Consider the following 22,355-nt stretch of genomic DNA (forward strand, 5'->3'; position numbering starts at 1 on the left):
TACATATTCTAGCTGAAAGCATTGAATCATATTAGCTGTGTCAGTGTTTGCACCTCAAGCACTGAAGTAAACAGTCAACTGTAAGATCTTAACCTGGACAGTGAGTATAAGTGGGCTTATTCAGCCTTGGGGATCAATACATTGTCCTACCCGTACCGAATGCTGCTCTAATTATGCAGGCACACACATATGCAAAGCATACTCACTTCCATGAGGAAACAATTGTGTTAGAGTTGGGATAGATATTTAGGACGGATGGCTGTAGCAAACCACTTCCACACTTGCTCGGTAAGGCTAGGTTGTTACAGAACAGCAATCAAACCCAAGATCATTCAGATTTATATGATTCACGTGGAGTCCTGTAGCTCAGTAGTTAGAGTACTCGCTTTGCAAGTGAAAGACTGGGTTCGAATCCCGGCAGGACGAAACCTTGGGCAAGTTTCCTTACTCCACATGCCTGATAATAATCCCTCAAGATAAAAAACAATAATAAATTGGGCACTTCAATCAACGACTATTTGTGGGACACTGCTGTGCGCCGCATTTTGCACACAAATATACAGTCAATTCACTTTACAGTCTATTCTGTTAAGCGCTGTGAGACAACTAGAAGATGTGAAAAGCGCTATATCAAATTATCAAATGCAAGGATTATTATTATTATTATTATTCGATTCCACATCACAAGATGAATTTACCAGCTAATCCAGAGAAGATCAAATTCTGATATTCTGTGAAGAAATGTGATAGGCTTGAATTCAGATCTTCTCTATTCCCCTCCCGTTCTATTTTTGTTTGTATTATTTAAATTCTTCTCACAATCCTAGTATTATCATTTCATATGCACGAGCGTCACATTTTAAATAGCATAACACTGAGCCGTGAAGAATAGCACAGCAGTGTGATACATCATGCTGTTCTTCAGAGCAATTGACTCCAGAATTCAAACTTGAATCGTTTCTACTGGAAAAGATATTAGTTAGCATGTTAATGAAGTGCAACTTCTAGAGACCTGTTAGAATATTTTCTTATTTGCTATATGTTAAAGCAATTGAAACATTTGCAGGAGCTAAAATTAAGGAAAAGCGTAACATCATGTGTAAACAGGGCCGCAATGATTGATTGGATACAAACACGAAAACATATGAAACCTCAGTGTGTTGCAAGTTGTGTGATCCATTACTGCTAAGATGCAGTAAACAGATGGGCAATCTAATGACTTGTTAATTAAAACAAGCCACTGGTGTCTTTCTCTAATCATTAGAGCAGTGCAAAAATCAAGTAGCGTCTGCATAGAAAGCACCAGACAAAGGTATATCTGGATTCTTTCTTTGCTATGTGATTTAAGAACAGCTGCCTTTAAATGTATCCTAAATTTAAGTATAAGAGACAATAATGTCATATGAGCAGATGCGCTCATTGCCCTTGTTTTATCAAATCACAACAAAGTTCCAATTAAAGGCCATTGAGAGATGCTGTGTGAATGAAAGTTTCATGGCAGGGTAAAAGTTCCTAGGTATTATCCATGGTTCTGAAACTAAAAGTACATCCACAGCCCTTGAATGTGCTGCCCAACTGAAACACTTACATTTGTCTGTTCAGATCTATGGTGTGCTTATTACAACTTGTGACTAATTTTATTACAGTAGTAGTGCATGGCTGCAAATTGAATATCATTGATAAAGAATAGATTGAGAAGTGTTCTCACCAATCAAGGGCGGCAGAGGTAAAGGAAACCAAATACATATTCTGATAAATAAGAATTGTCGTTGAACATTCTATAATCTGGCTGCATCTTTACATAAGGAAGGCAGTACACGTATAATGGAAATGATGCAATGGGGATTAGAAGAAAGGCTCCTGGTCTTCACTGAGTATAGTGTGTACAAAATGCCGTCAATCTTTCATGTTCTGAGATAAACTGATGTTTAATGCTATAACATCTCATCGATACAAAGTAAAATACAATAATGAACACCTGCTTGTTACCCTTCTGGAATATTTCTCTAAGGGTATAGGTACAGTAAACTCCTGATATATCATCATTCCAAGGCAAAGCTTATTTGTTAAAACTTGTTTATACCGTATATATTTATATACAGGCATATTGCCTATAAAAACATTTTGTTCATTTTGCTCATTTTAATAATGAGCAAAATGAACGTGTGCGGTGCAGCTGGCTGAATGGTGCAAATAAGTTCTATGATACATCCAATATTTTACTTATTGGGATGTATACAATGCTAATTTATATGTTATAATTGAGTGATGAAAAAATGGGGAGTAGGTCCCTTATTCACATTTTGCATGGGTAATGGCTGGGATAGTGATAGTGTGATGATATAAGCCATGTGATGTTAAAAGTCAAAGTATTATCAGGAGTTCATTGTGCAAGACTTCAACAAGTCCATGAATGCTTATTAACATTTGTGACATGTGTTATTTTCTAATAACAATGTTACAAAATATACAACAGCAGCTATCTGCACTTATTTTGCAACTTTCATCATAATAATAATCCTTACTTTTGATATAGCACCTTTCACATCAGTAGGATGCCTCAAAGCCCTTCACAGGATATACGACTGTAAATTGTAATGGCTGTATATTTTGTAGGCGAACATCTGAAAGAACAGTACATAACAAACTATACATGTCTTTGCAAAGACTGAGTGGGAGCTTGGTTTTAAAGCGCGTTTTGAAAGCAGAGCAGACGGGACAAAAGGAGGGATTTGGGACAGAGAGGGGCAAAGTGGTAAAAGATCGCCTAACTATTCAGGGTGGAGTGCCCAAGGGGCATAAAGCAAGCCAGAGTTCATGGAGTGAGATCAGTGGATGCAGAAGTAGGGTTTCAGGAGATCAAAGAAGTAGGATGGGGCAAGGCTATGAAGCCATTTGAAGATAAGTTGATCTGCTGGGGGTAGGGAGCCTGGGAAGCTGGTTAAGGATGGGGGAAGATGAACTCTTGAAGATGAGAGAGGATATGGGTTGTGGAGTTCTGGATCGTCTGGAGCTTGTGGAGGCTAGAGCTGGGGAGAGCAGGAAGCAGGGTGTTTGTAATGTCAGATGATGGTGACAAAAGTGTGGATGAGAGCTTTGGTTACATGATGGGGCATGGGGGATGAGAGACTGGTAGAGATGGGTGATGCTGCAGAATAAGGATTTGAATGAATGGCCAGGAATTAGGGTAAATAAGCAAATCCACAAAGTGCTGCGCCTGTACTTGTGAGCTAAGCTATGTCTGTTTTGGTATATATATTATATATTTCCTCATGTACCATCTTTTGTAATTCTATTGTTATAAAATAATTTAATACAAAATCCAACAGTGATCTCTGTGTATCTGTCTTTACCACCGAGAACTAGATATTTTTAATTACAAGCTCTATCCAGCAGTTATTGTGTCCCATAAGTCAGGGTCACATGGATACAAACTGAGAGATAAATCTCCGGAGTGCATCCAGAGACCTTGATTTGTGATATAATTAATTTGTGATATAACTGTGGACAGATTACAATATGAATGTGTTACAGTGGAGCAAGCATTTCAATCTGCAGGTAATTCACCTGCAATGTAAACATGTGTTTACTCACTAGCTGATATAGTGCTTTCTTCAGGGTAAAGATCACAATGTCTACACATAGTTCAAGTTGGAGCAATCAGTCACAGATAGCACAATTAAATGTGATAGCAAGAACATCTCATTCAGCATAAATATTTATTAAGATATTAATAATTCATACTACATATGGTTGCAAATCAACTTTATTCACACCTCTCTCTCCACTCCCGACTCAAACCCGTCCAGCCTGGTTATCACCCTGCCACACCAGAGACAGCGCTCGTCAAAGTTCATTCTCCTGAACCTCTCTGCCGCGTTCGACACAGTCGATTTTATCATCCTCTTCCACTGTCCATATCTACATGCTCCCTCTTGGTGACATAATCTGTAGATATGGGGTCAACTTCCACATGTATGCAGATGACACCCAACTCTATCTCTCTGCCTCCACCCTAGACTCCAGGACCACTGCTGTCCTGACAGAATGTCTGTCAGACATCAAGTCCTGGATGAGAGCTAAGTTTCTACAGTTGAACGTCAACAAGGCTGAGGCTCTCCCGATTGGCTCCACAACTCAGGCCCTGACTGCATCACCATCTAAGGATGCACACTCCACCTCACTGAGCCAGTACAGAACCTTGTCATCTTGTTTGACCCTCAACTATCCTTTCTAGCCCGCATGCATGCCATGACCCGCTCTCTGTGCCATGACCCGCTCTGCCTTCTCACCTCCGCAACATCGCCAGGCTCCACCACTGTCTCACCCCTCAGGTGCCAAAACTCTCATCCATGCATTCATCACATCCAGGCTTGACTACGCTAACTCCCTGCTTGTCGGCCTCCCCAACTCCTCCCTCCACAAGCTTCAGATCATCCAGAACTCTGCAGCTCATGTCGTCTCCTGCAAAAGGCTTTGTGACCCCATTACCCCTACCCTCGCCCGACTCCACTGGGTCCTCATCCCCCAGAATATAGAGTTCAAAATCCTCGTCCTTGCCTTCAAGACCCTCCACGGCCTTGCTCCTAACCTACCACTGCAACTTGCTAACTCCATATCAACCTGTCAGGAATGCTACCCCACGTGAAGACCGCTATATAAATGCAAGTTGTTGTTGTTTCAGCTGGCTTAATTGCTACCACTCTCATCTTTGAGTCAAAAGGTTGCAAGATCAAGCTCCACATTGAGACTTTCAGTTTAAAGTCTACCTTGACTCTCTTCAATGCAGCACTGGTATTATGAGAAGCCCTAACCTTTGATGAGACATTAAACCAAGGTCCCGTCTGCCTGTTTAAATGGACATTAAAGATCCCATGGCAGTTTTTGAAAAGAGAAGGGAATTTCTCTTGTTCCTGGACAACAATCCTCTTGATACAATTGGTTATTCACTTCATGGCTGTTTGTGGGACATTGGTTACTGCTTGCAAAACTACAGTCACTACATTTTACAGTAATATCAAGTTAACCTACAAATACACAGTCACTACTCTTTGTAGTGTGGAGCACTTTGAGATGTTTCAACAATGTAATAAGGCACTCAAATGCCTGAATTGTTATTATTACGTTTAAATGATGTAGAAGAATATTGGAAAATAAAGGTACCATATGATAAGGAGAAAAGGAGGTGAAAGGGAATAAACAAATAGTCTAACAAAATAGCAGAATATGCTAGACAGCCTGAAATGCCCCCTGTTCATCTGTACAGATTTAGCTCTGTGGCAAAGGCTTGCTGGAATGTAGATAAAATGCTTTCCTATTCAACCTGTTAATTATTGATAGTGATTCTATTAGAGTTCTTATTAAGACATTACTTTAACGTACATACGGTATCAAAACCAAGCTGATTAAGATCTATTCTTGGTCATAATAATATGTTTTAATTATTTATAGTCATTTTTTAAGTTAGTACTATGCAGGGTTTTTTTAACAGCTACTTAAAATGAAGTGTTAGGCAATGTGTAGTGAACTTACCATCACACAAGTTTTATCTAAGAAATTGTTCAAGCTAATGGCCTGCTCTCTCATTCTCTGATATTACAAACATAGTGTAATACCACTATATTGGAAGTGCAAGAAATTTAAACAGATGTAACATATTAATATCAAAGTCTAAAGACAGTGGTACTTGTTTTATGTTCAATAATCCTGCAATGGTGTTAGTCTGTTTGTCACCCACCAATAACAAGGTACAGATGCATGTCTATGACGATACTGATGATATAGTGCCCTCAATGTCAGGATCATGCACCAGTGGGACTGTGCATGACACAAATACTAATATTGTACAATTATCTGTACTTTCTATTCATTACAATCATGCAATGCAACTCTCAGACACTTTGGGCTCAATTCCAGACCCAGGCATGAATCAAGCAAATAATCATTCACCTCGGAGCAAGAACAACATTGCATTAGAAGAAAATAAATCTAATTATTGTGATTAAAGAGAGTTTTCGAAACCAATAGAATTTCCAAGCTGGGTTGAGAAAAAACTAAGTATGATAGAAATTGCAAATAAAATGTGACAGACAACTTAATGGAGCTAAAATAGGATAAGTCGCCCAGCCCAGATAAACCACATATTTGACGCTTAAGAAAGTGGCTAATGAAACCAGTTGCAATCTGCTCGGTATCTTTTGTCATTAAGTATGGATCAAAATAAATTGATGAGGCTGGGAAAGGGACATTAATGGTGGGGATATAGTATAAAGTAAATGGAAGACACAGACACAACAAAGTAGAAGGATACATGAGTACAAGTGAACAGTGCAATGAAACCATTAGCATGATATATGACAGCAGAGAAGGAAGCAATATTTCTTGGAATGTACAAACACAGGGATAGATGATGAATTCTAGTGGAAGTGCTAAAAAACAGGCCACTCTTGGGGCGTCAAGAAGTGGCTCTTTGAACACACACAAGTCCAGGCAAGTCTGTGGCAAATCGATACCTATTTCCAGTAGCTACTAAGCCATGATTCCCATGGTTAGGCCATAATTAAAGAAAAATTAAGAATAAAAATAATAAAGAATACCTGATGATTGGCCACTTGAACTGCAATTTATCCTGCTAATGGAAATGCTACCAGCGAGTAATGCAAAACTGCCTCTGATTTGGAAACTTTTCCATATACTGACAATAAATTTAGTTTAAATCATGCTTCTTCGCAATATTTTCTAGTTGTTGTAGTGGTTTTACAGCTTGTCAAAGATGATGCCATTATTACTAATGATGATGCAATCTGAATATTATGGAAAGTGATGTCGTTTTATGTTATCCAGTGCTTCAGTAAATTTTATGATCTAAAGAGCACTCTGCACAAAGACCGTACAAATGTACTGTATGCATCCAGAAAATGTGCTTAAATAAGATGTTGTACATTGCAAGGGTGCTGCTAATGCATGGAACTGGAAGAACAAAGCATCTGAAGAGAAGTGGGGAGGGGAGATTCAATGCTCCTCTGGTCAGCAGTTATCTGTAACTTTCTACGTTCCTCAAAAACATAATCATAAATGTCACAGGGAGTCTTTAGGTTATTTACACCATGTTCAAGAAATACTACAGTAATAATCCTTACATTTGATACATTACCTTACAGGCCCCAGTGCATTTCACAGAATATACTGTAATATACAAAATACAAAGCCTAGTGACTTTATATTTTGTAGGCAGATAATCACAGACAACATGTATCTGGCTAATGCTGGAGAATACTCATCTGTAATGCTATTGATGAGTATTATAGGTTAAGAAAAAGAAATACTAGCAAAATACCTGTAAAATTAAATAATACTGTACTAGATAAACACATCTATCAATAAACTAAGTGGGTTTAGAATGTTTGACCTGCACATCTTATTTTGAATGAACTGTGTAAATTTTATTGCTTTAGTTTTCAAAGAGATAGCATAGTGAACACTTTGGTTTTAGTTAGAGCCTCTTCAAAAGGACTCATGTGATACCCAAATTACCAGGGGTTACAACCACTGGCAATCATTGTAAGGAATGTATATATAAATTGTTTTTTCTGTCCTGGAATCAAATCCTAAGTGAAAACCCAAGCCTATCCAATTTAGTAAAATTGGGCTGTTGTGTTAAACATCCGAATTTTGGTCACTTTGACTTGTCAACTGAGCTGTCTGTCACTTTAAGGAGATGATGATACATTAATGGAGATGGATAATCTGTCATTCTGTGTTTCATTGTACCAGTGTGCAATACTGTATCATTCTGTACTCACATCAAGGCTACCCATTTGTGATGTTTGACAGGCATCAAAAGAGCAACTGGAATCAGGAAGGCATTTTATTTGCTTCATGCTTCCTCTGAGAGGGAAGGGGAATGGGCCCAATTTTGTTAGGTTTCGCGTAAAGGAGAAGCCTGAGTCCAGGTAGCCTAGTGAAGAGAGGGAAATGAATCCAGATTCCCTGGTGAGCGTGCAGAATCTAAGTTGCGTGGAAATAGTCTATTTTATACCGTGTGTACAGTTATTTGGAAAACTTTATATTTAAGGTTCAAGCAATGTTTTGAAAATATTTTGGAAGATTTTAAAGAATAAAAAAGAATTCCAATTGAGGAAACATCTGGCCTGCGTGCTGTGGATTTGCTATATCATCACATCATCAAATTTCTTACATTAAGGGGAGGACAAGCCATTTATTGTAATAAATGGAGGTCAGTTTTGGCCCTTGCGCACTATCAACAAGATAGTTGGAAGAAAATTCCCATTCATAGACTTTCTACTATATATGTTTTTGTCACAGGGCTGACTGCTAAAGAGCTTCTGAAGTCCCAAAGGAAACAATGAGTGATTATTAAGAGCTAATCTGTGAATTCCTTACTTCCGCATCACAGTTCAACCTTCATGGTAACACCCAAACCAATCTACTTCATACTAAGCAGAACTGAAGGGCAACGTTTTTGCATTGTCTTATCAGATGGAATATAGCATGGAAGGTCACATTAACAAGGTTATATAGAGTCAAAATAAAATTTGCCTTAATTTTTCCTTGGACTGATAATGAAATGTCAGAATATTTTAGTTTCAATATATTGCTGGCGCAGTCTATCAGACCATGTAGCTGAAATATAGTAAATAAGAATGTTTTCAAAAAGTAAGATTGATCTAGATCCACAGGGATTCTAGAATAACATAGGGATAAAATGCAGCTTATGTTGTGGGTTTTGAGGTTAGTCAAGGCTTTGAGGTTAGTCAAGGCTGACACTCCAGGACAGTGCTGGAGGATGCCTTCAGATGAAATGTTAAACCAAGATCCTGTTGAAGTGGTTGTTAAAGATCTCATGGCACTATTTAATAATAATCCTAGCATTTGATATAGTGCCTTATCACATTGTCGAGACACCTCAAAGCACTTCACGGGAAATACTGAAAAATGTAGTGACAATGTATTTTGTAGGCAAAAGAAACAGACAATTTGTGCAAAACAACTATATGAATGACCCATTTTATCTGAGGATTTGTTGGCCAGAGAAGGAAATTCCTAACAGTGTTCACCAAAAAATAATAATCCTCCAGATTACTTGGCCATTGCTGGTTTTGGGACATTACTGTGTGCAAATCGGCTGTCATATCTGCCTACAACTACACAGTTACTGCACTTTACAGCAATTATCTGAGATAATTGAAACACCTTGAGATGTTTTGACGTTATGAGCGCTATATCAAATCCAAGAATTATTATTGTTATAGAATCAGCAATACCAATGTTTTATGTCCTTGCCAATGACAGGTTTGGGAGTGAACACCCCCAATATTTGGAGAATGTTTTCTCCTTTCAGGCAGTACTTTTGCCACCAGCTTTGATTTTTATGTTGTAGGTGAATTGTTTAGAACTGAATTTTTACTTTTGAATGATTTTTTGGACCAGTATCAGACGAAGAAGTATGAATCTTGTGTTCTCTATGGTGGCATTAAAGATTTTCAGTATCCTCACTGGGACAGGAAGGCAAAATGGACAGTATTTCCTCCTCTCCTTTGCGACAGTTGTCAGCACTCTCTCGCAGTTTCAATACATAAAACAATATTTGAAACTGGGTAGCAAACGGATTAAAACTTTAACCACCAAACTCGGACAGACCACATGGGTGCTGTGTTTTTCTAATTTCTTTTTCTGAGAACTTTCTAACTATGATGGAGCCACTTCAATTGACGTATGTTCCCCTGGGTTAGGGAGGGGAAACACAGTCCAGAATTCTCACTCTTGATTACTACACAGGAACCCCTGCTGGAAGGTGTGTGTGAACAGTAGGTGAGGACCGCGTTGAAATTGGCTGTGATTTTACAGCTAATAGCTTGCCAATGCTCACTTTCAAGGTTCACACCTGAATAAAAGCCACTTAGAGAAGTTATTTAAGGACATCCAGCAGCCTTGGAACTGCAGCCCAGTAGGAGAAAAAATAACAACAACAATTAAAATTTTAATAGCAGTTACCGTAGAATCATAAAAATTTACAGCACAGAACAACTTGCATTTATATAACGTCCCGGAGCATTTGACAGTGGCGGAGTCTGACACCAAGCCAAGGGGAGAGGGAGTCGGGGAGCTGACCGTAAACACGATAAAATAGGAAGGTTGTTAGGCAGTATTTGAAAGGGAGAGAGTTCCAGAGTTTCGGGGTGTAGTAGCTGAAGGCTACTGATGGTGGAGCAGAGGGGACGAGGGAGAAACAGGAGGCCGAACCCAGCCGAGCAGAAGCAGGCTATGCCGTTCTGTCATGAGATCGGAAAGGACTATTGTACCTGTAGTTATAGGAGTGATGTATTTACGGAGAACAAATGGTTTGGCAAAGCTTTGGGCTGAATTTCCAGCTTGTCTAAGCGTCGAAGGCAATTTTGTCTTAAAATTAACACTAGTGCAGAATTCTAGGAAACTTTTAAATTCAGTCTACAATTGCCTTTTTTAGAACTGTGGAAAACTGGCTTTTATAAAAGACTAAATTGTTCCTACATTTTCTTAAGCTTTGAGACTAAATCATCTTAAAGGTGAAATTGCGAGTCTCATATTTTCTATTTGGCAACTGAGAGCAACTGTTTATAATGTGCAATAATACAATGAGTTGCTTTGATATCACTTGTGGTATCAGATTGTGCGTTTGTAAGTAAATGAACAAAAGATTTTTCCCAAACACTTTTGACGAAGAGATGGCACCTTTAAGGGAAAAGTAAGTTTCATTCATACCGAACAAATTAATGATTTACATAAAATGCTGGCTTGTTACTTCTGTCCTCTGTCTGAAGCTGAATAATGATGTGTACTCCGGCTTCATGTCTCTACTCTATTCCTAAACATGATTAACATTTTTCACCTTTCACAAGATGACTGCAATAATGAATGGTTGCCCAGTTTAATTTAAAAATGATTTTCTTTTCAAAAACAGAGATATTCAATAAGAGATTAATATTAATGAGAAGTACACGTATGGGGAAGTAGATTTTTTCCCCAAGCTGCTAGTTGCATTCATTATTAAAAGGTGCTAATGTTATTCATTGAAACTAATTCTCTGCAAACCTACACTGATATATTTCACTGCAAAGTATATGCTATATGATTATTATATTTGCTCTAGCAACTGGCACATAAATACCGGGTGAGCAAAAAAGTTGTGATATCTACCCTATTATCGAAAAACAAACAAAAGTGTCATTATTTCTTTAAGACTTATTAGACATTGTAATGGTATCATGACTTTTTGGTCTCCCTATACTATAGACATGTGAAGAAAAGATTGTAATTGATGCAGTGTCCTGCTGGGTAGCCTCAAAACATTTAAAACAAATCAAACAGATTGGGACTGCACTGCACAGTAAAATATTTCTCCCTTGTAAGTTTGCAATTACTTCCTAATGGCAGAAAGAAATAGGCAGCAGATGATAGCGGGTAAAGTAAAATTGATGGATCTTAAAACCGCAAATTTGCTTTAACATGATCATGGAAATATTTTGTTTCTGGAAAGATTTACTGATAGAATTTAGATTGTGAGCTATAGCCGCACAGCTGTCTAGAGCAACAAACCGATGACAGAATTACGTGAGAAACATACCAACAACCCTTAGAAATGGAAATGAAATTGCATTAGTTTATAAGTAAGCGCTTATGAATTCTGTATTAAAGATTTAAGATCTCATATCTCTTAAGCTCCAACGTATTGTCAAAGGGGTTTTCTTCAGCATCTGTCAATGTTCAATTTTTCTTGTTAAATTTAGAGGTTTGTCATATATTATTTTCAATTGAATGGGTAAAATACAATACAATATAAAATTACATTTCTATAGTGTCTTTCACTTTGGGAGGCCTCCCCAAAGCGTTGGATAGTCCAGTTTTTGGATCTGCGCTGTGGGGATTGGGATCGGGGAGGGTGGAGGGCAGGGAGGGTAGGAGGGTGGCCGAAGGCGCGTTGAAAAGTAGGGTCTTGAGACATGCCCTAAGGAGGTAATGGAGGGAGCGAGGAGAAGTGACTATGGAGTGAAATTCCAAAGGGTGGGGGCAGATTACCCTGTTGTGATGTCCTAATTTTGTCCTTCAGTCTATCAGCTTTGTCTCATTTCACATTCTGAGTAACACAGCAACACATGATGGTTACAGACTCTTAGCAGAATATTGCGTGGAGATTATGAATTTTCAAACCAGCATTGGCACCTGCTGAATCTGCTACAGAGATTTTGGCTCATACAGGTTTCGATCCTATTCACCTACCAATGAGCACTGGATGGCATGGCCACCACCAGGTAATAGCAGGAGTTTCCAATTTCGCAGTTATAAACAGCAATGCCAAACAGCAAGTGAGGTAGCATGTGCAGCTAAAATGTAAACAATCTCCCAACACCAAAAAAATCAGTAGAGATGAAGCTTTTCCTTGTGGCTGATTTGGGACTTAAAGCATCTCTTAGATCAATTACACACAGTGGGTGTCTAATGAGTTATATTGCAAAGATTAAATACGTCAATGTATTAGAGGTTCATTTGGCGCAATACAGTTTGCAAATATTTTATAAGGATTTGATATTTAATATTAGATTTGTTTATTTATGCTGCCGGGACATTGTTTTCTTTCCATTTGGTTCAAGTATTTTTTAAGTGCTACAAGGAAGCTACAGTGAGTAACATTACTACTTCACAAGACAATAAATAATATACATTTAATTGTGCATTTAATATTAATATATGTGTTGGCGAAACTCAGACAGCTCATCTACTTTACTGTGTCTCATTAACAGGCTGCAGTCATTCACTTTTTAACCCCTTCAGGCTACATGTAGGTTTAATCAAAATGCACTTCCAGTGGGATTGAAACTTCTATGCGTTGAAATACAGTTTATACATCAGTACAAAGTGTCTGACACACTAATAATGCCAACCACAACACATAGCGCCAGAATAGGATTTCTAAAATAATGAAGTTCCGTGATAGCAAGAATACTAATAAAATGTCTCATGTTCTTGTCAACCAGACACATTTTGGGGCATAATAATGTTTCAGTCAACCAATTGTCTGGTCAACCCTTTAAATCCTTAACTTTAAATTATACTTATTCAGTTGCAATGATAGATATTGAGACACAATGCAGAACTTATGAGACCCATTATTTTCAGACAGATAGTTCAAAAGCACTCGCTTTGGGAAACGGTTTGGTCAATCCCATTATTTAGAACAAAATCTTTTCGCCGGCATGACAGAAATGCATCTTTGTCAGGTCAATACTTGAGGTTTGCATTGCAAACACACACAGTTAGCAGGTGAGACACAGACGGAGTCAAAGCTATTTTCCTTTACAGCCACTGACTGACAGCTTGAACAGAGCTGAACTGTGCTTCAAAAGAAGCATTGATTTTCTCCTTGTTACAGGCATAGTTGGAGAAAGCGAGTGCCACATCCGAAAAAATACAAAGGCAGCAAAGTTCATCACTGTTAATTATTCTTGTGCGTTGAACTCCATCACAAAACTTGGGAGCTCAACATCAAGTGGAGGAAAACCAGAGGAGGAAAATCCCTTGGACCACTTTCACTTTAAAGTTTGCTGCAAACCCCCTCTCTGTTAACACAAAAACCCTGCACACCACATCCAAGGCGGGCGGTCCCTTACCTTCAACAGTTGCTTCCAGCAGACCGAACTGCTCCAACACTTTAACAAACAGTACAATCACCACCAAGACTGCTATCATTTCAAGCCCTTCCAAGTTCATGGCGCTCAGGTCATCGCCTCTCCCTCTCTCTCTCTCTTAGGTGCGGCAGAGAAAGGTGCCTCCTGTGGGTTGTTCCAGTCGGGCTGTCGGTGAGGCCATCCAACTACGTTAGGTGTAGGGGCCGCGGTTCAGAGAGTGAGCACATCCTGCACATCCCAGCGCGGGCCAGGAGTGGCAGTCGGATTAACTCTCGGGATTATCCAACTCACTCGTTATCTCTGCTGCACAGAGAGGCAGCTCTGCATCAACGAGCACAAGGATCACCCACAGAGACCCCCCCACTCCCCCCCCACCCTCCTCCCCCTCCTCCCAGGAGGTCATTCAGTACAACTCCCCCCAGACAGACTGCGGGCTGGACCTCTGGGGGCTTCACAGCTCCCTGTGCCGGTGCTGCCGGTGGCGTTATTGCGGACAGTTTAAGTCGCCTTTAGTAACTGCGGATGCGGATTCGCATCGGATGCCGCACAAAAATCAGACTTCGTGCAGCCGAGGAAAAGTGAGCAGCAGCAGCAGCAGCAGAAGCCACACACACACACGACAGGGAAAGCCTTCTTCACGCCTTCGTTCGCTGGTGACTGTCAGCTCGACATTGCACCGCACCTTTGCAAAGGTTTTTTTTTCTTTTGCGGGTCCCGCTGAAGCATTCACTTGTCACTACTTTCTCTCCACCCAACGAAGCCTGGTCAGAGTTTTGAAAGGTAAATGCAACTGAAACTTTTTGTCAGTTCCTTTTTTTTTGTTGTTGTTGCTGTTGTTAACAGGTGTGTGGTTTTTTTTTGTGTGTTTTTTTTTTAAAAAGAGTTTGCTGGCGCTTACCTTTGGAAACCCTGGTTACATTATTGCCTGAAAGATGCTCTGCTCGGGCAGAAGCCTTTCATTGCAATTGCTCACTTCAGCAGAAAAGAGCCTGAGCTCCAGGAAGTATGCTTTGCAATGAACACGAATGCATGTGGGCACACTTCAGTGTGATGAGTTACTGCAAACTCCTGCTGCCTCGTACGAAGAGCTGGGAGCTGGAAAGAGCTTTCTCCTCCAGTCAGCTGCCTTCGTTTAAAGCCAAGCTCCAGGCAAATGCAGGGAGGGCAGAGGAGAAGGTGCAACAGAAAAAAAATAAAACAGACCACTTGCTGCTGTCTGACTGCCTGCAATGAGCAGATCGGCGCAAAGAAATGCAGAGCAGATCTAAGAGCGTTGAACAAATAACATTGACGTTTGCAATAGTTTCCGTATCCAGAGCCTAAGCTGAAAGAAATACCTGCAGTCGGAATGTAACGTTGGTCACAACACTTCAGTGCATACAACACATTGTTCAGTGCTGTAGGTGATCTGACAGAGTGTGTGACAGTTATCTATCAGAGATGATGAAAGACTAAAAGTTCAGGAACACTCATTTGGTTTTCAATCATTCCCTGAAATCACGAGCTGGAGAGCCATTCATAATGTTCCTGTCGGCACCAGGTTATAGAAACACATGTTTTCCTCCATGTGTAAATACTGTTCATGATACATACCAAAATAGAAATGAAATTAGAGTGGACTTTTAATTTGTCTTCAAAGGTGCCCGTGCAAGGTCTCAGTGGCCACAGATAATGATCCAACATTTCTCTACATCTTGCTTCAACACTTAGTTGGTGGTGCTTCTCTCTCACATGCCTGCCAGAATGTACCAAGAAGCAAACAGAAACTATCAAATGATTAAGATCTTTTGATCCAGGGAAAATTCAGTACACAAAAGAAAAATCACTCAAGAATTATAAAGTGCTACGAGAGAGCAGTCAAGACATAGAACAAGTGCAATCATTCTAAGTGTGACAAACAGGAGAACAGTGCTCAATATACTTTGTAGATGTTGCTGTTTCACTGCTTATTCAGTCTACGGATTGAATGGGCGCTTTGAAATAGGGGAAACCTATTCGATATGGAGACAAGAGAATACAAATTAGCCCCAAAGACTATTCTAATGTCTACAACATACTCCATCCTATTTACGACTAAGTTGTTGTCGAGGGAGGTAAATATTTACAGGTCAAATTGCAAAAGGAAAGATTGTCTTTTGTCACTGACATTAAAGGTCAAAAGTAAAAACTCTGGTCATAGCATTACAATAATGGAAATTCTCAAGCTTTAGGAAAGGGTTATAGCCCGAGGAAAAGACAACAAATCCACAGTTATGTCAGAACTTCACAAATGTATTTTATCTCTTAACTCACAACATATACAGCAAGAGAAATAGACCTTGAGATAATGATACTTTTGTATAGTTTAATCGAATATTTGTTGCAAGATTTTTTTTTCTGTCTATGTATGTCTTGAAATATGCTTTTTTGGTAATTGTTTCAATTCATTTCTATGTCTCTTTCTAGCTACTTTGGTGTGTGTGTGCATGTTTGTATTTACTAGTGTTTGACAAGCAAAGGGAAGCCAGCAATATTATTTACACCTGATATAAAAATTTAATTAAAAAAAATCATACTTGGAGCCAATTTGGATTCAAGATCTTGTTATTCCATCAAAATGGCAATTTACTGTGGAACAGATGTCATCCGTTGGCTTTAAGTAGGAAACAACTCTTTCCAAACTACCGATCACCCAATGTTTAGAGATCAATCAATTGAATCCATTCAACAGATTATTTAGCAGACTTCAGTGGGCTAAAACTCCAGATAAAAACATAATTGTTACAATTGCATTGTGTTGTTATTTTTTACTTGCTTTTTAAATGAAGATTGTTCACTTGTTAAATTGATAGAAAAGCATTTTCGAATGATATTAACCAACTGTTAACAAAATTGAGTGAGCGCCCAATGTTACAATGCAGCGAGAGTGCAAATTGAGTTTTCTTTCATTAGTTTTCATTACAAGGTAATGAAAATGCAGCAGCGAAAAATGACACACCTTCAATAGTGAGTATCTCATGGTTTAGAGGCAGCTAAGGAAATAAAAATGAGGTGTCAGCCTCTGAGTCAGAAGATTGTTGGCTCAAGCCCCACATCGACAAGAACAACAACAACATGCATTTATACAGTGCCCTTCATGCGGGGTAGTGTCCCAGAGCGCTTAAAAAAAACATTGGGGCTGGGGGTGCGCTACACTATCAGATGAGCCATTAAACTAAGGCCTTGTCTACCTGTTCAAGGGGACGTAAATATCCCATGGCACTATTCGGATATTTATTGGTGTCTTGGCCAACAATCCCCCTAAAAATTGGTCATTCACATCATGGCTGTTCATGGGACATTGCTGTGAGCAAATTGGTTACAGCTTAAAAATGTACAGTGACTACACTTTACAGTGAAATCATGTGAAGCATTTTGAGATGTTTCAACAGCATGGTAAGGTGCTGTATAAAATACACAGATTATTATAACCAACTTCCATACAATTAAACTATCCAGAATGTTGTGGTTTGTGAAATACATATCATAGCTGCTTGTGGGACCTCAATAGGAGCAAAGTGGCTGGCATATTTGCCTACAAAGCAGTTAGGGCACTTATCAATAATTACTTGTGAAGGACCAAGATACTTTTTAACATGATGAAGCACTATAAGAATGCACATTCTCTCCTAATGCAAGGTCTGCTCTCTTCACAGAACAAGGCATAGCCAGTGGAACTGAGGAGCACCCCACACCTGAGCACAATGTACCACAAACTCTGATTGAAACAACCTGTGTGAAGAAGGCTCCAGTGGGAGAAGTTTTGAGAACTGAGGTGGACTTTACTGCTCCTGGTATTGCAATAATAATGATAGACTGTCCCAATGGTGCACTTAAAGGGTTACTGAGGCGTGTTAGCCTCCACAGGCATCACTCCTTTGTTATGTCCAAGTAATTCACTGTATTGTAGCAGGCCTATAGCTTAGAGTACTGTCCACTTCGATCTTTTAGCTTCTGTTAGTTACTTTCTGCACTGAACCTCTGTACCCTCTGCTACCTAGATATAGCAGGCACTAGTCCCTTGCTCTACATCAGGTGTGACATCAACACTGTCAACGCAGCAAAATAAAAGGTTCAAAGACTGCATGAAAAATATCTTTTACATTACCCAGATGCAGACTGAGCATACACATACTGTATCATGCAGTGATTGTTTTGGCAGTTGTGAGGTTGAGTTGTTCATTAAAAAGTACTGGCGTAGTAAAATCTCACAGCTATATACATTTCTTCTTGTTTGTGTTACCATTAGATGGCTTGCCCCAGTCACTGATCTGTAAACAAAAATCAATTACTGCCTTAAAATTAAACTGAGATTTGACAAAAGCTTTTACTGCAGACCTAAATAGTTTCCAAAAAAATGAGTTTAAAGCTTATAATAGCAATTAGTCACATTGTTAACAGCAGGATCTCTGTGCAGAAGCACACGCAAGATACCAATAAATTTCTGAGTGAGTCAGAGGATTTTATAATTCTGAGCTCCATTATAGATGATACACAACCATAGCAATTGATTCCACAGTGATCTAACTCCGCATTAAGGAATGCAAAGACATGAATGCACCAGACATTTCACCACCCCAGTGGTGGCTTTTCCTCACCCCCCAAAAAAACAAGGAAACAAATTTCCACATTGGTTAAAACTAATAAATCCACATCTTCTGCATTTGGTCATTGACTCAATGTTTTTTTGTGAGACATCAGTGTGCAAATTGCTTGTTACATTTACCTACAAATACACAATTGTACACTTTACCGAAATAGAGTTAAGCGCTTTGAGATGTTCATGACTTTTTAGGCGCTATACCAAATCCAAGGATTATTGTTATTATTATTATTTATTCTTGCTGTAGATTGAAATGGTTTGTGTCCCAGATAATAAACAGCTGAATAAATATAAATCTTAACCTACAGGATCTAACTTGCAATGTTGTAAACCAATTGGTTGCAGTAAATGCAAAATGCTTGGATGTAGATCAATGCTCATATTTCCACGCAATAAATCCTAGGAAATACTGAATGAAGTCCATGTGATTGCTCATGTGGAGAGGTAAAAACTGCAGAAAAAATCCACTTTCTATGGAGTGAAATTTATAGACACCTAGGACTAGAATCTCTGTCAATCATGCTAGCCCGGGTGATGTGTGGTGTATCAGTATACGAGAAGGCAAGAGAAAAATATCTGGCATTTATGTTGGCTCAGTGGATAACTGCACCCTGTGGTACTTAGGCATACTGACCATGAAGCTCCCAAATTTTGATCCATGAGTTATCTAAGCACAACCAGGTTTATCAATTGGGTTTAATAGGCCTGGGATTTGGGCCAATCTTACACTATGGTACCATTTGGTCTTACAAATGTGAGATAGTGAGGATTTGTGGAAAATTCTCAAATTCGGACTTAATTTTAGCAGCTGATTTTCCACATTTATATTTCAAGATATTTTTCCACATTGAAATTTCAAGATATTTTTCCCTTGCCTTCTCTTATACTGATACACCACATTAAAAAAATCTAGGTATTTGGGGGCATTGTTAGGGCTTTCAAAAACTAGCCGTTTTGCAGATGTCATAAATTGGACCCCATTGCTATGATCCAAACACACACGTTTAAGTCTTGGCTCACACTGAAGAAACTGTACCCAGCAGGAGTCACCACCTTTAGGAAAGGCTGGTAGTAAATCGAAGGGCGAGTAAATAATCTTTAAGCAATTCCATTCCATCATGCTGTTGCACAACACATGCTCATATCTTCACTTGCTATCTATACAAAGGACCCACTGGAATTCCAATCTTCAAAAGTCGATTGCAAAGAATACAAATGATAGAACAGGTTCAGCGTTTAAGAACAAATGAGATGCAAAGCTAAACAACATCTCCACAGTGATGCTTTGTTGGAAAATGTAAAATCCCAAAAGGATACATCAGTTACTCTGCATAATTCTGAGAGAATGCAAATAGCCAGTGTGTGTGGTTAAACAGTTTTTAACACGATCGCTAATGACAGAGCAAAACAAACAAAACACAAGTCGATGACTGGAATGTTCAGATTAATTATGGTTTTATTTATGTAAAAGGTTATCAATATGACAGGTAGTCTTTTGTACTAATATCAAATATTTAGCCTGTGAGCCTGAATGGGTTGAATGGCTAATTCTCATTGCATGTTCCTATTGAAACATTTGTCCAATCCAAGGATCTAACTTGTGTTATTTATGACACTTATTCTGGTTTCTAAAACCAGTCAGAATGTGAACAAAAGCTGGAGGGGGGGAATGGACAGCTGTGGGGAAATAGTATTTTGCTTTCTGGCCTTTTTTGGCACTTTTGGGGCTTTCAAAAACTAGCCATTTTGCAGATGTCCATAAATTGGACCTCACTGTTATGATCCACACACACGTCTAAGCCTTGGCTCATGACATTGTTTCCTGGCTGTCAAACATCTCCAATCTTCATATAAGGTGCACACAGGCAGAAATGGGGAAGCTGTGCAGCAGACCTGCTGGAGAGCTCTTATTGCTGATTACATCCTTGGCCAGAAAACATGGCGCCAGCCGCTGTGATAAGCACTCTTGTTCACAAAGTGGAATGAAGATTCAGCTCAAGACGTGTTGCAACATAAACTATGTCTCATTCATGATACAAAGAAACAACTTGCAGTTTGTAGCACCTTTTAACTTTATTACATTAATAACATTAATAAACATCCATCTGAACAGGCAGGTGGTGCCTTGGTTTAACATCTCAACCAGGATGCAGTGCACTGGAGTGTCAGCATAAACTATATGAGTTACAAATCCTAATGTGGGCCTTGAAACCACAACTTTCTGACTCACAAGGTGGGAGTGCTACCAACTGAGCCAGGTTGAAAGAGATCTTGGGGTGTTAGTTGTCTCAGTGCCTGTCATGTCAATACAGTGTGTGAACCACCAATAAACAAGACAACTAGGATGCTGGGCTTTATTCCCAAATCAGTTAAGTTCAGATCCCCAGAAGTCATACTCAATCTATGTTGTCCTCCAGTCGGGCTGCACCTGCAGTACTGCAAACAAGTCTGGTCACTATGACAGGCCCTACGAGCAGTGCAGAGGAGAGCCCTGATATTGGAAGAATGAACTATGAACAGGTTACAGGGAAGGATGTTTGAAGCCAGGATCCTGTTTAGAAATATTTTTCAATTAATTTTGAAGCTGATTTTCTTCAGGTTATGTTAAACTGGCTTGAAAATTAAGACCAAAGTTAAGAATTGTTCAGATTTGTGCATACTGAAATGCTAAATGATAGAATCGAAGTCTAGACCCAGGCGGAATTTCTCCCCCAAGGTTCGTATGGTGACCTGTTTTGAATTGCTAATCCGAACAGTTTTGTCAGTGAATGTTTCCCAGCCAATGCATCCCCTGCTGTCTCGGTGATTAGATCAGGCCAGGAAGGTGGAAAGAAGGATGCATTCTGACCACTCACTGCAGGGAAAGAGCACAGAAGAGCAGGATGTTCCCTACAGGCACTATCACTGTTGTTTGCTGTTACTCTCACTCATGGCTTGCAGCAAATGAGTGACCTGTTTGAAGAAACCAATTGTTCTCTGTTATCTTGAAAGAAAAAGCCTAATTCAAGGAAATTATCAACAGTCAATTGACTTCATGGCTTTAATTTGCCATGATTGAATTGATAAAGAACTGCGTGGAACGTCCACCCCCTGCCAAAACCCAGACAATTGTCTGTTGTGCACTGACAGCCTCACAATGAGTTGTGCTGCTGGTACCGGGGTGTTTTACGGGCAGCGGCAAATGTGGAATATAGACCAGAACTGAACCAAAGTAAAAGATGGATTGACTGGCTCAGATATGTTTGATGTTCCCTCAAAGGCTTAGCTTTCGTAGTAATAATAGTAATAATAATCCTTGCATTTGCTATAGCCACTTATCATGTCATCGAGATGTCTCAAAGTGCTTCACAGAATATAATAATAATAATGCTTGCATTTGATATAATGCCTTATCACATCTTTGAGATGCCTCAAAGCTTTTCACAGAATATACTGTAAAGTGAATTGACTGTGTATTTTGTGGGCGAAATGCGGCAGCCAATTGCACACAGCAGTCTCCCACAAACAGTCCTGGATTGAGTAACCCAATTATTATTACTTTTATTTATTTTTTGAAGGGATCATTACCCCGGGAAAGTGAGCCACCAATCGACTAATAACTGGGTTCCTACTTACTGCTAGGTAAACAGAGGCATATGGAGTAAGGAAACTTGCCTAACGTTTTGCCCTGCTAGGAAGCCGCTTGCGAGGTGAGTGATCTAACCAATACGCAACAGGACTCCACAAATTAGCCTAAGCCGGGGTAAAATCTGTCATAAAATTTAAGATTATGTAGAACTGTGGAAAATTCTTAAAACTCAGAAATTAATTCCAAAGCTTTTTTCTCACAGTTCTTAAAGATCACCATCTTCCAAATGTACATTGTATTTAATAATTCTGCAGGATCATAAATTTTATCTTGAAGATAAAATGATCTTCAACTGGTATTTTGATTGCTAGGAAGCAACTCTGGCTGTAGTTACTGTTCACTGTTAATTACATGCTGTTGATAATTATGGACAGGCATTAAGGATGGATAAATATTAAGGAATTCAATGTTCTGAGAACCAAGA

At 39.2% G+C, this 22,355-nt stretch overlaps 1 protein-coding gene across 2 annotated transcripts in view; it reads right to left on the reverse strand.

The window, feature by feature from the left end:
• kcnip4a (potassium voltage-gated channel interacting protein 4a) overlaps positions 1-22,355 on the reverse strand; it is a 559,101-nt gene that overhangs the window by 137,550 nt on the left and 399,196 nt on the right. Inside the window, exon 1 of one of the 2 annotated variants that reach the window (XM_042340966.1) lies at positions 13,665-13,934. The exons of the other annotated variant lie outside the window; for it this stretch is intronic. Within the exon in view, the coding sequence (XP_042196900.1) occupies positions 13,665-13,764 (100 nt within the window). The 5' untranslated portion in view covers positions 13,765-13,934. Of the gene's footprint in view, positions 1-13,664; positions 13,935-22,355 lie in introns of those variants that run through there. 2 annotated transcript variants of the gene reach the window in all.

This window comes from Callorhinchus milii, unplaced genomic scaffold, assembly GCF_018977255.1.
Source record: "Callorhinchus milii isolate IMCB2004 unplaced genomic scaffold, IMCB_Cmil_1.0 Scaffold1, whole genome shotgun sequence".
Taxonomy (NCBI): Eukaryota; Metazoa; Chordata; class Chondrichthyes; order Chimaeriformes; family Callorhinchidae; genus Callorhinchus; species Callorhinchus milii.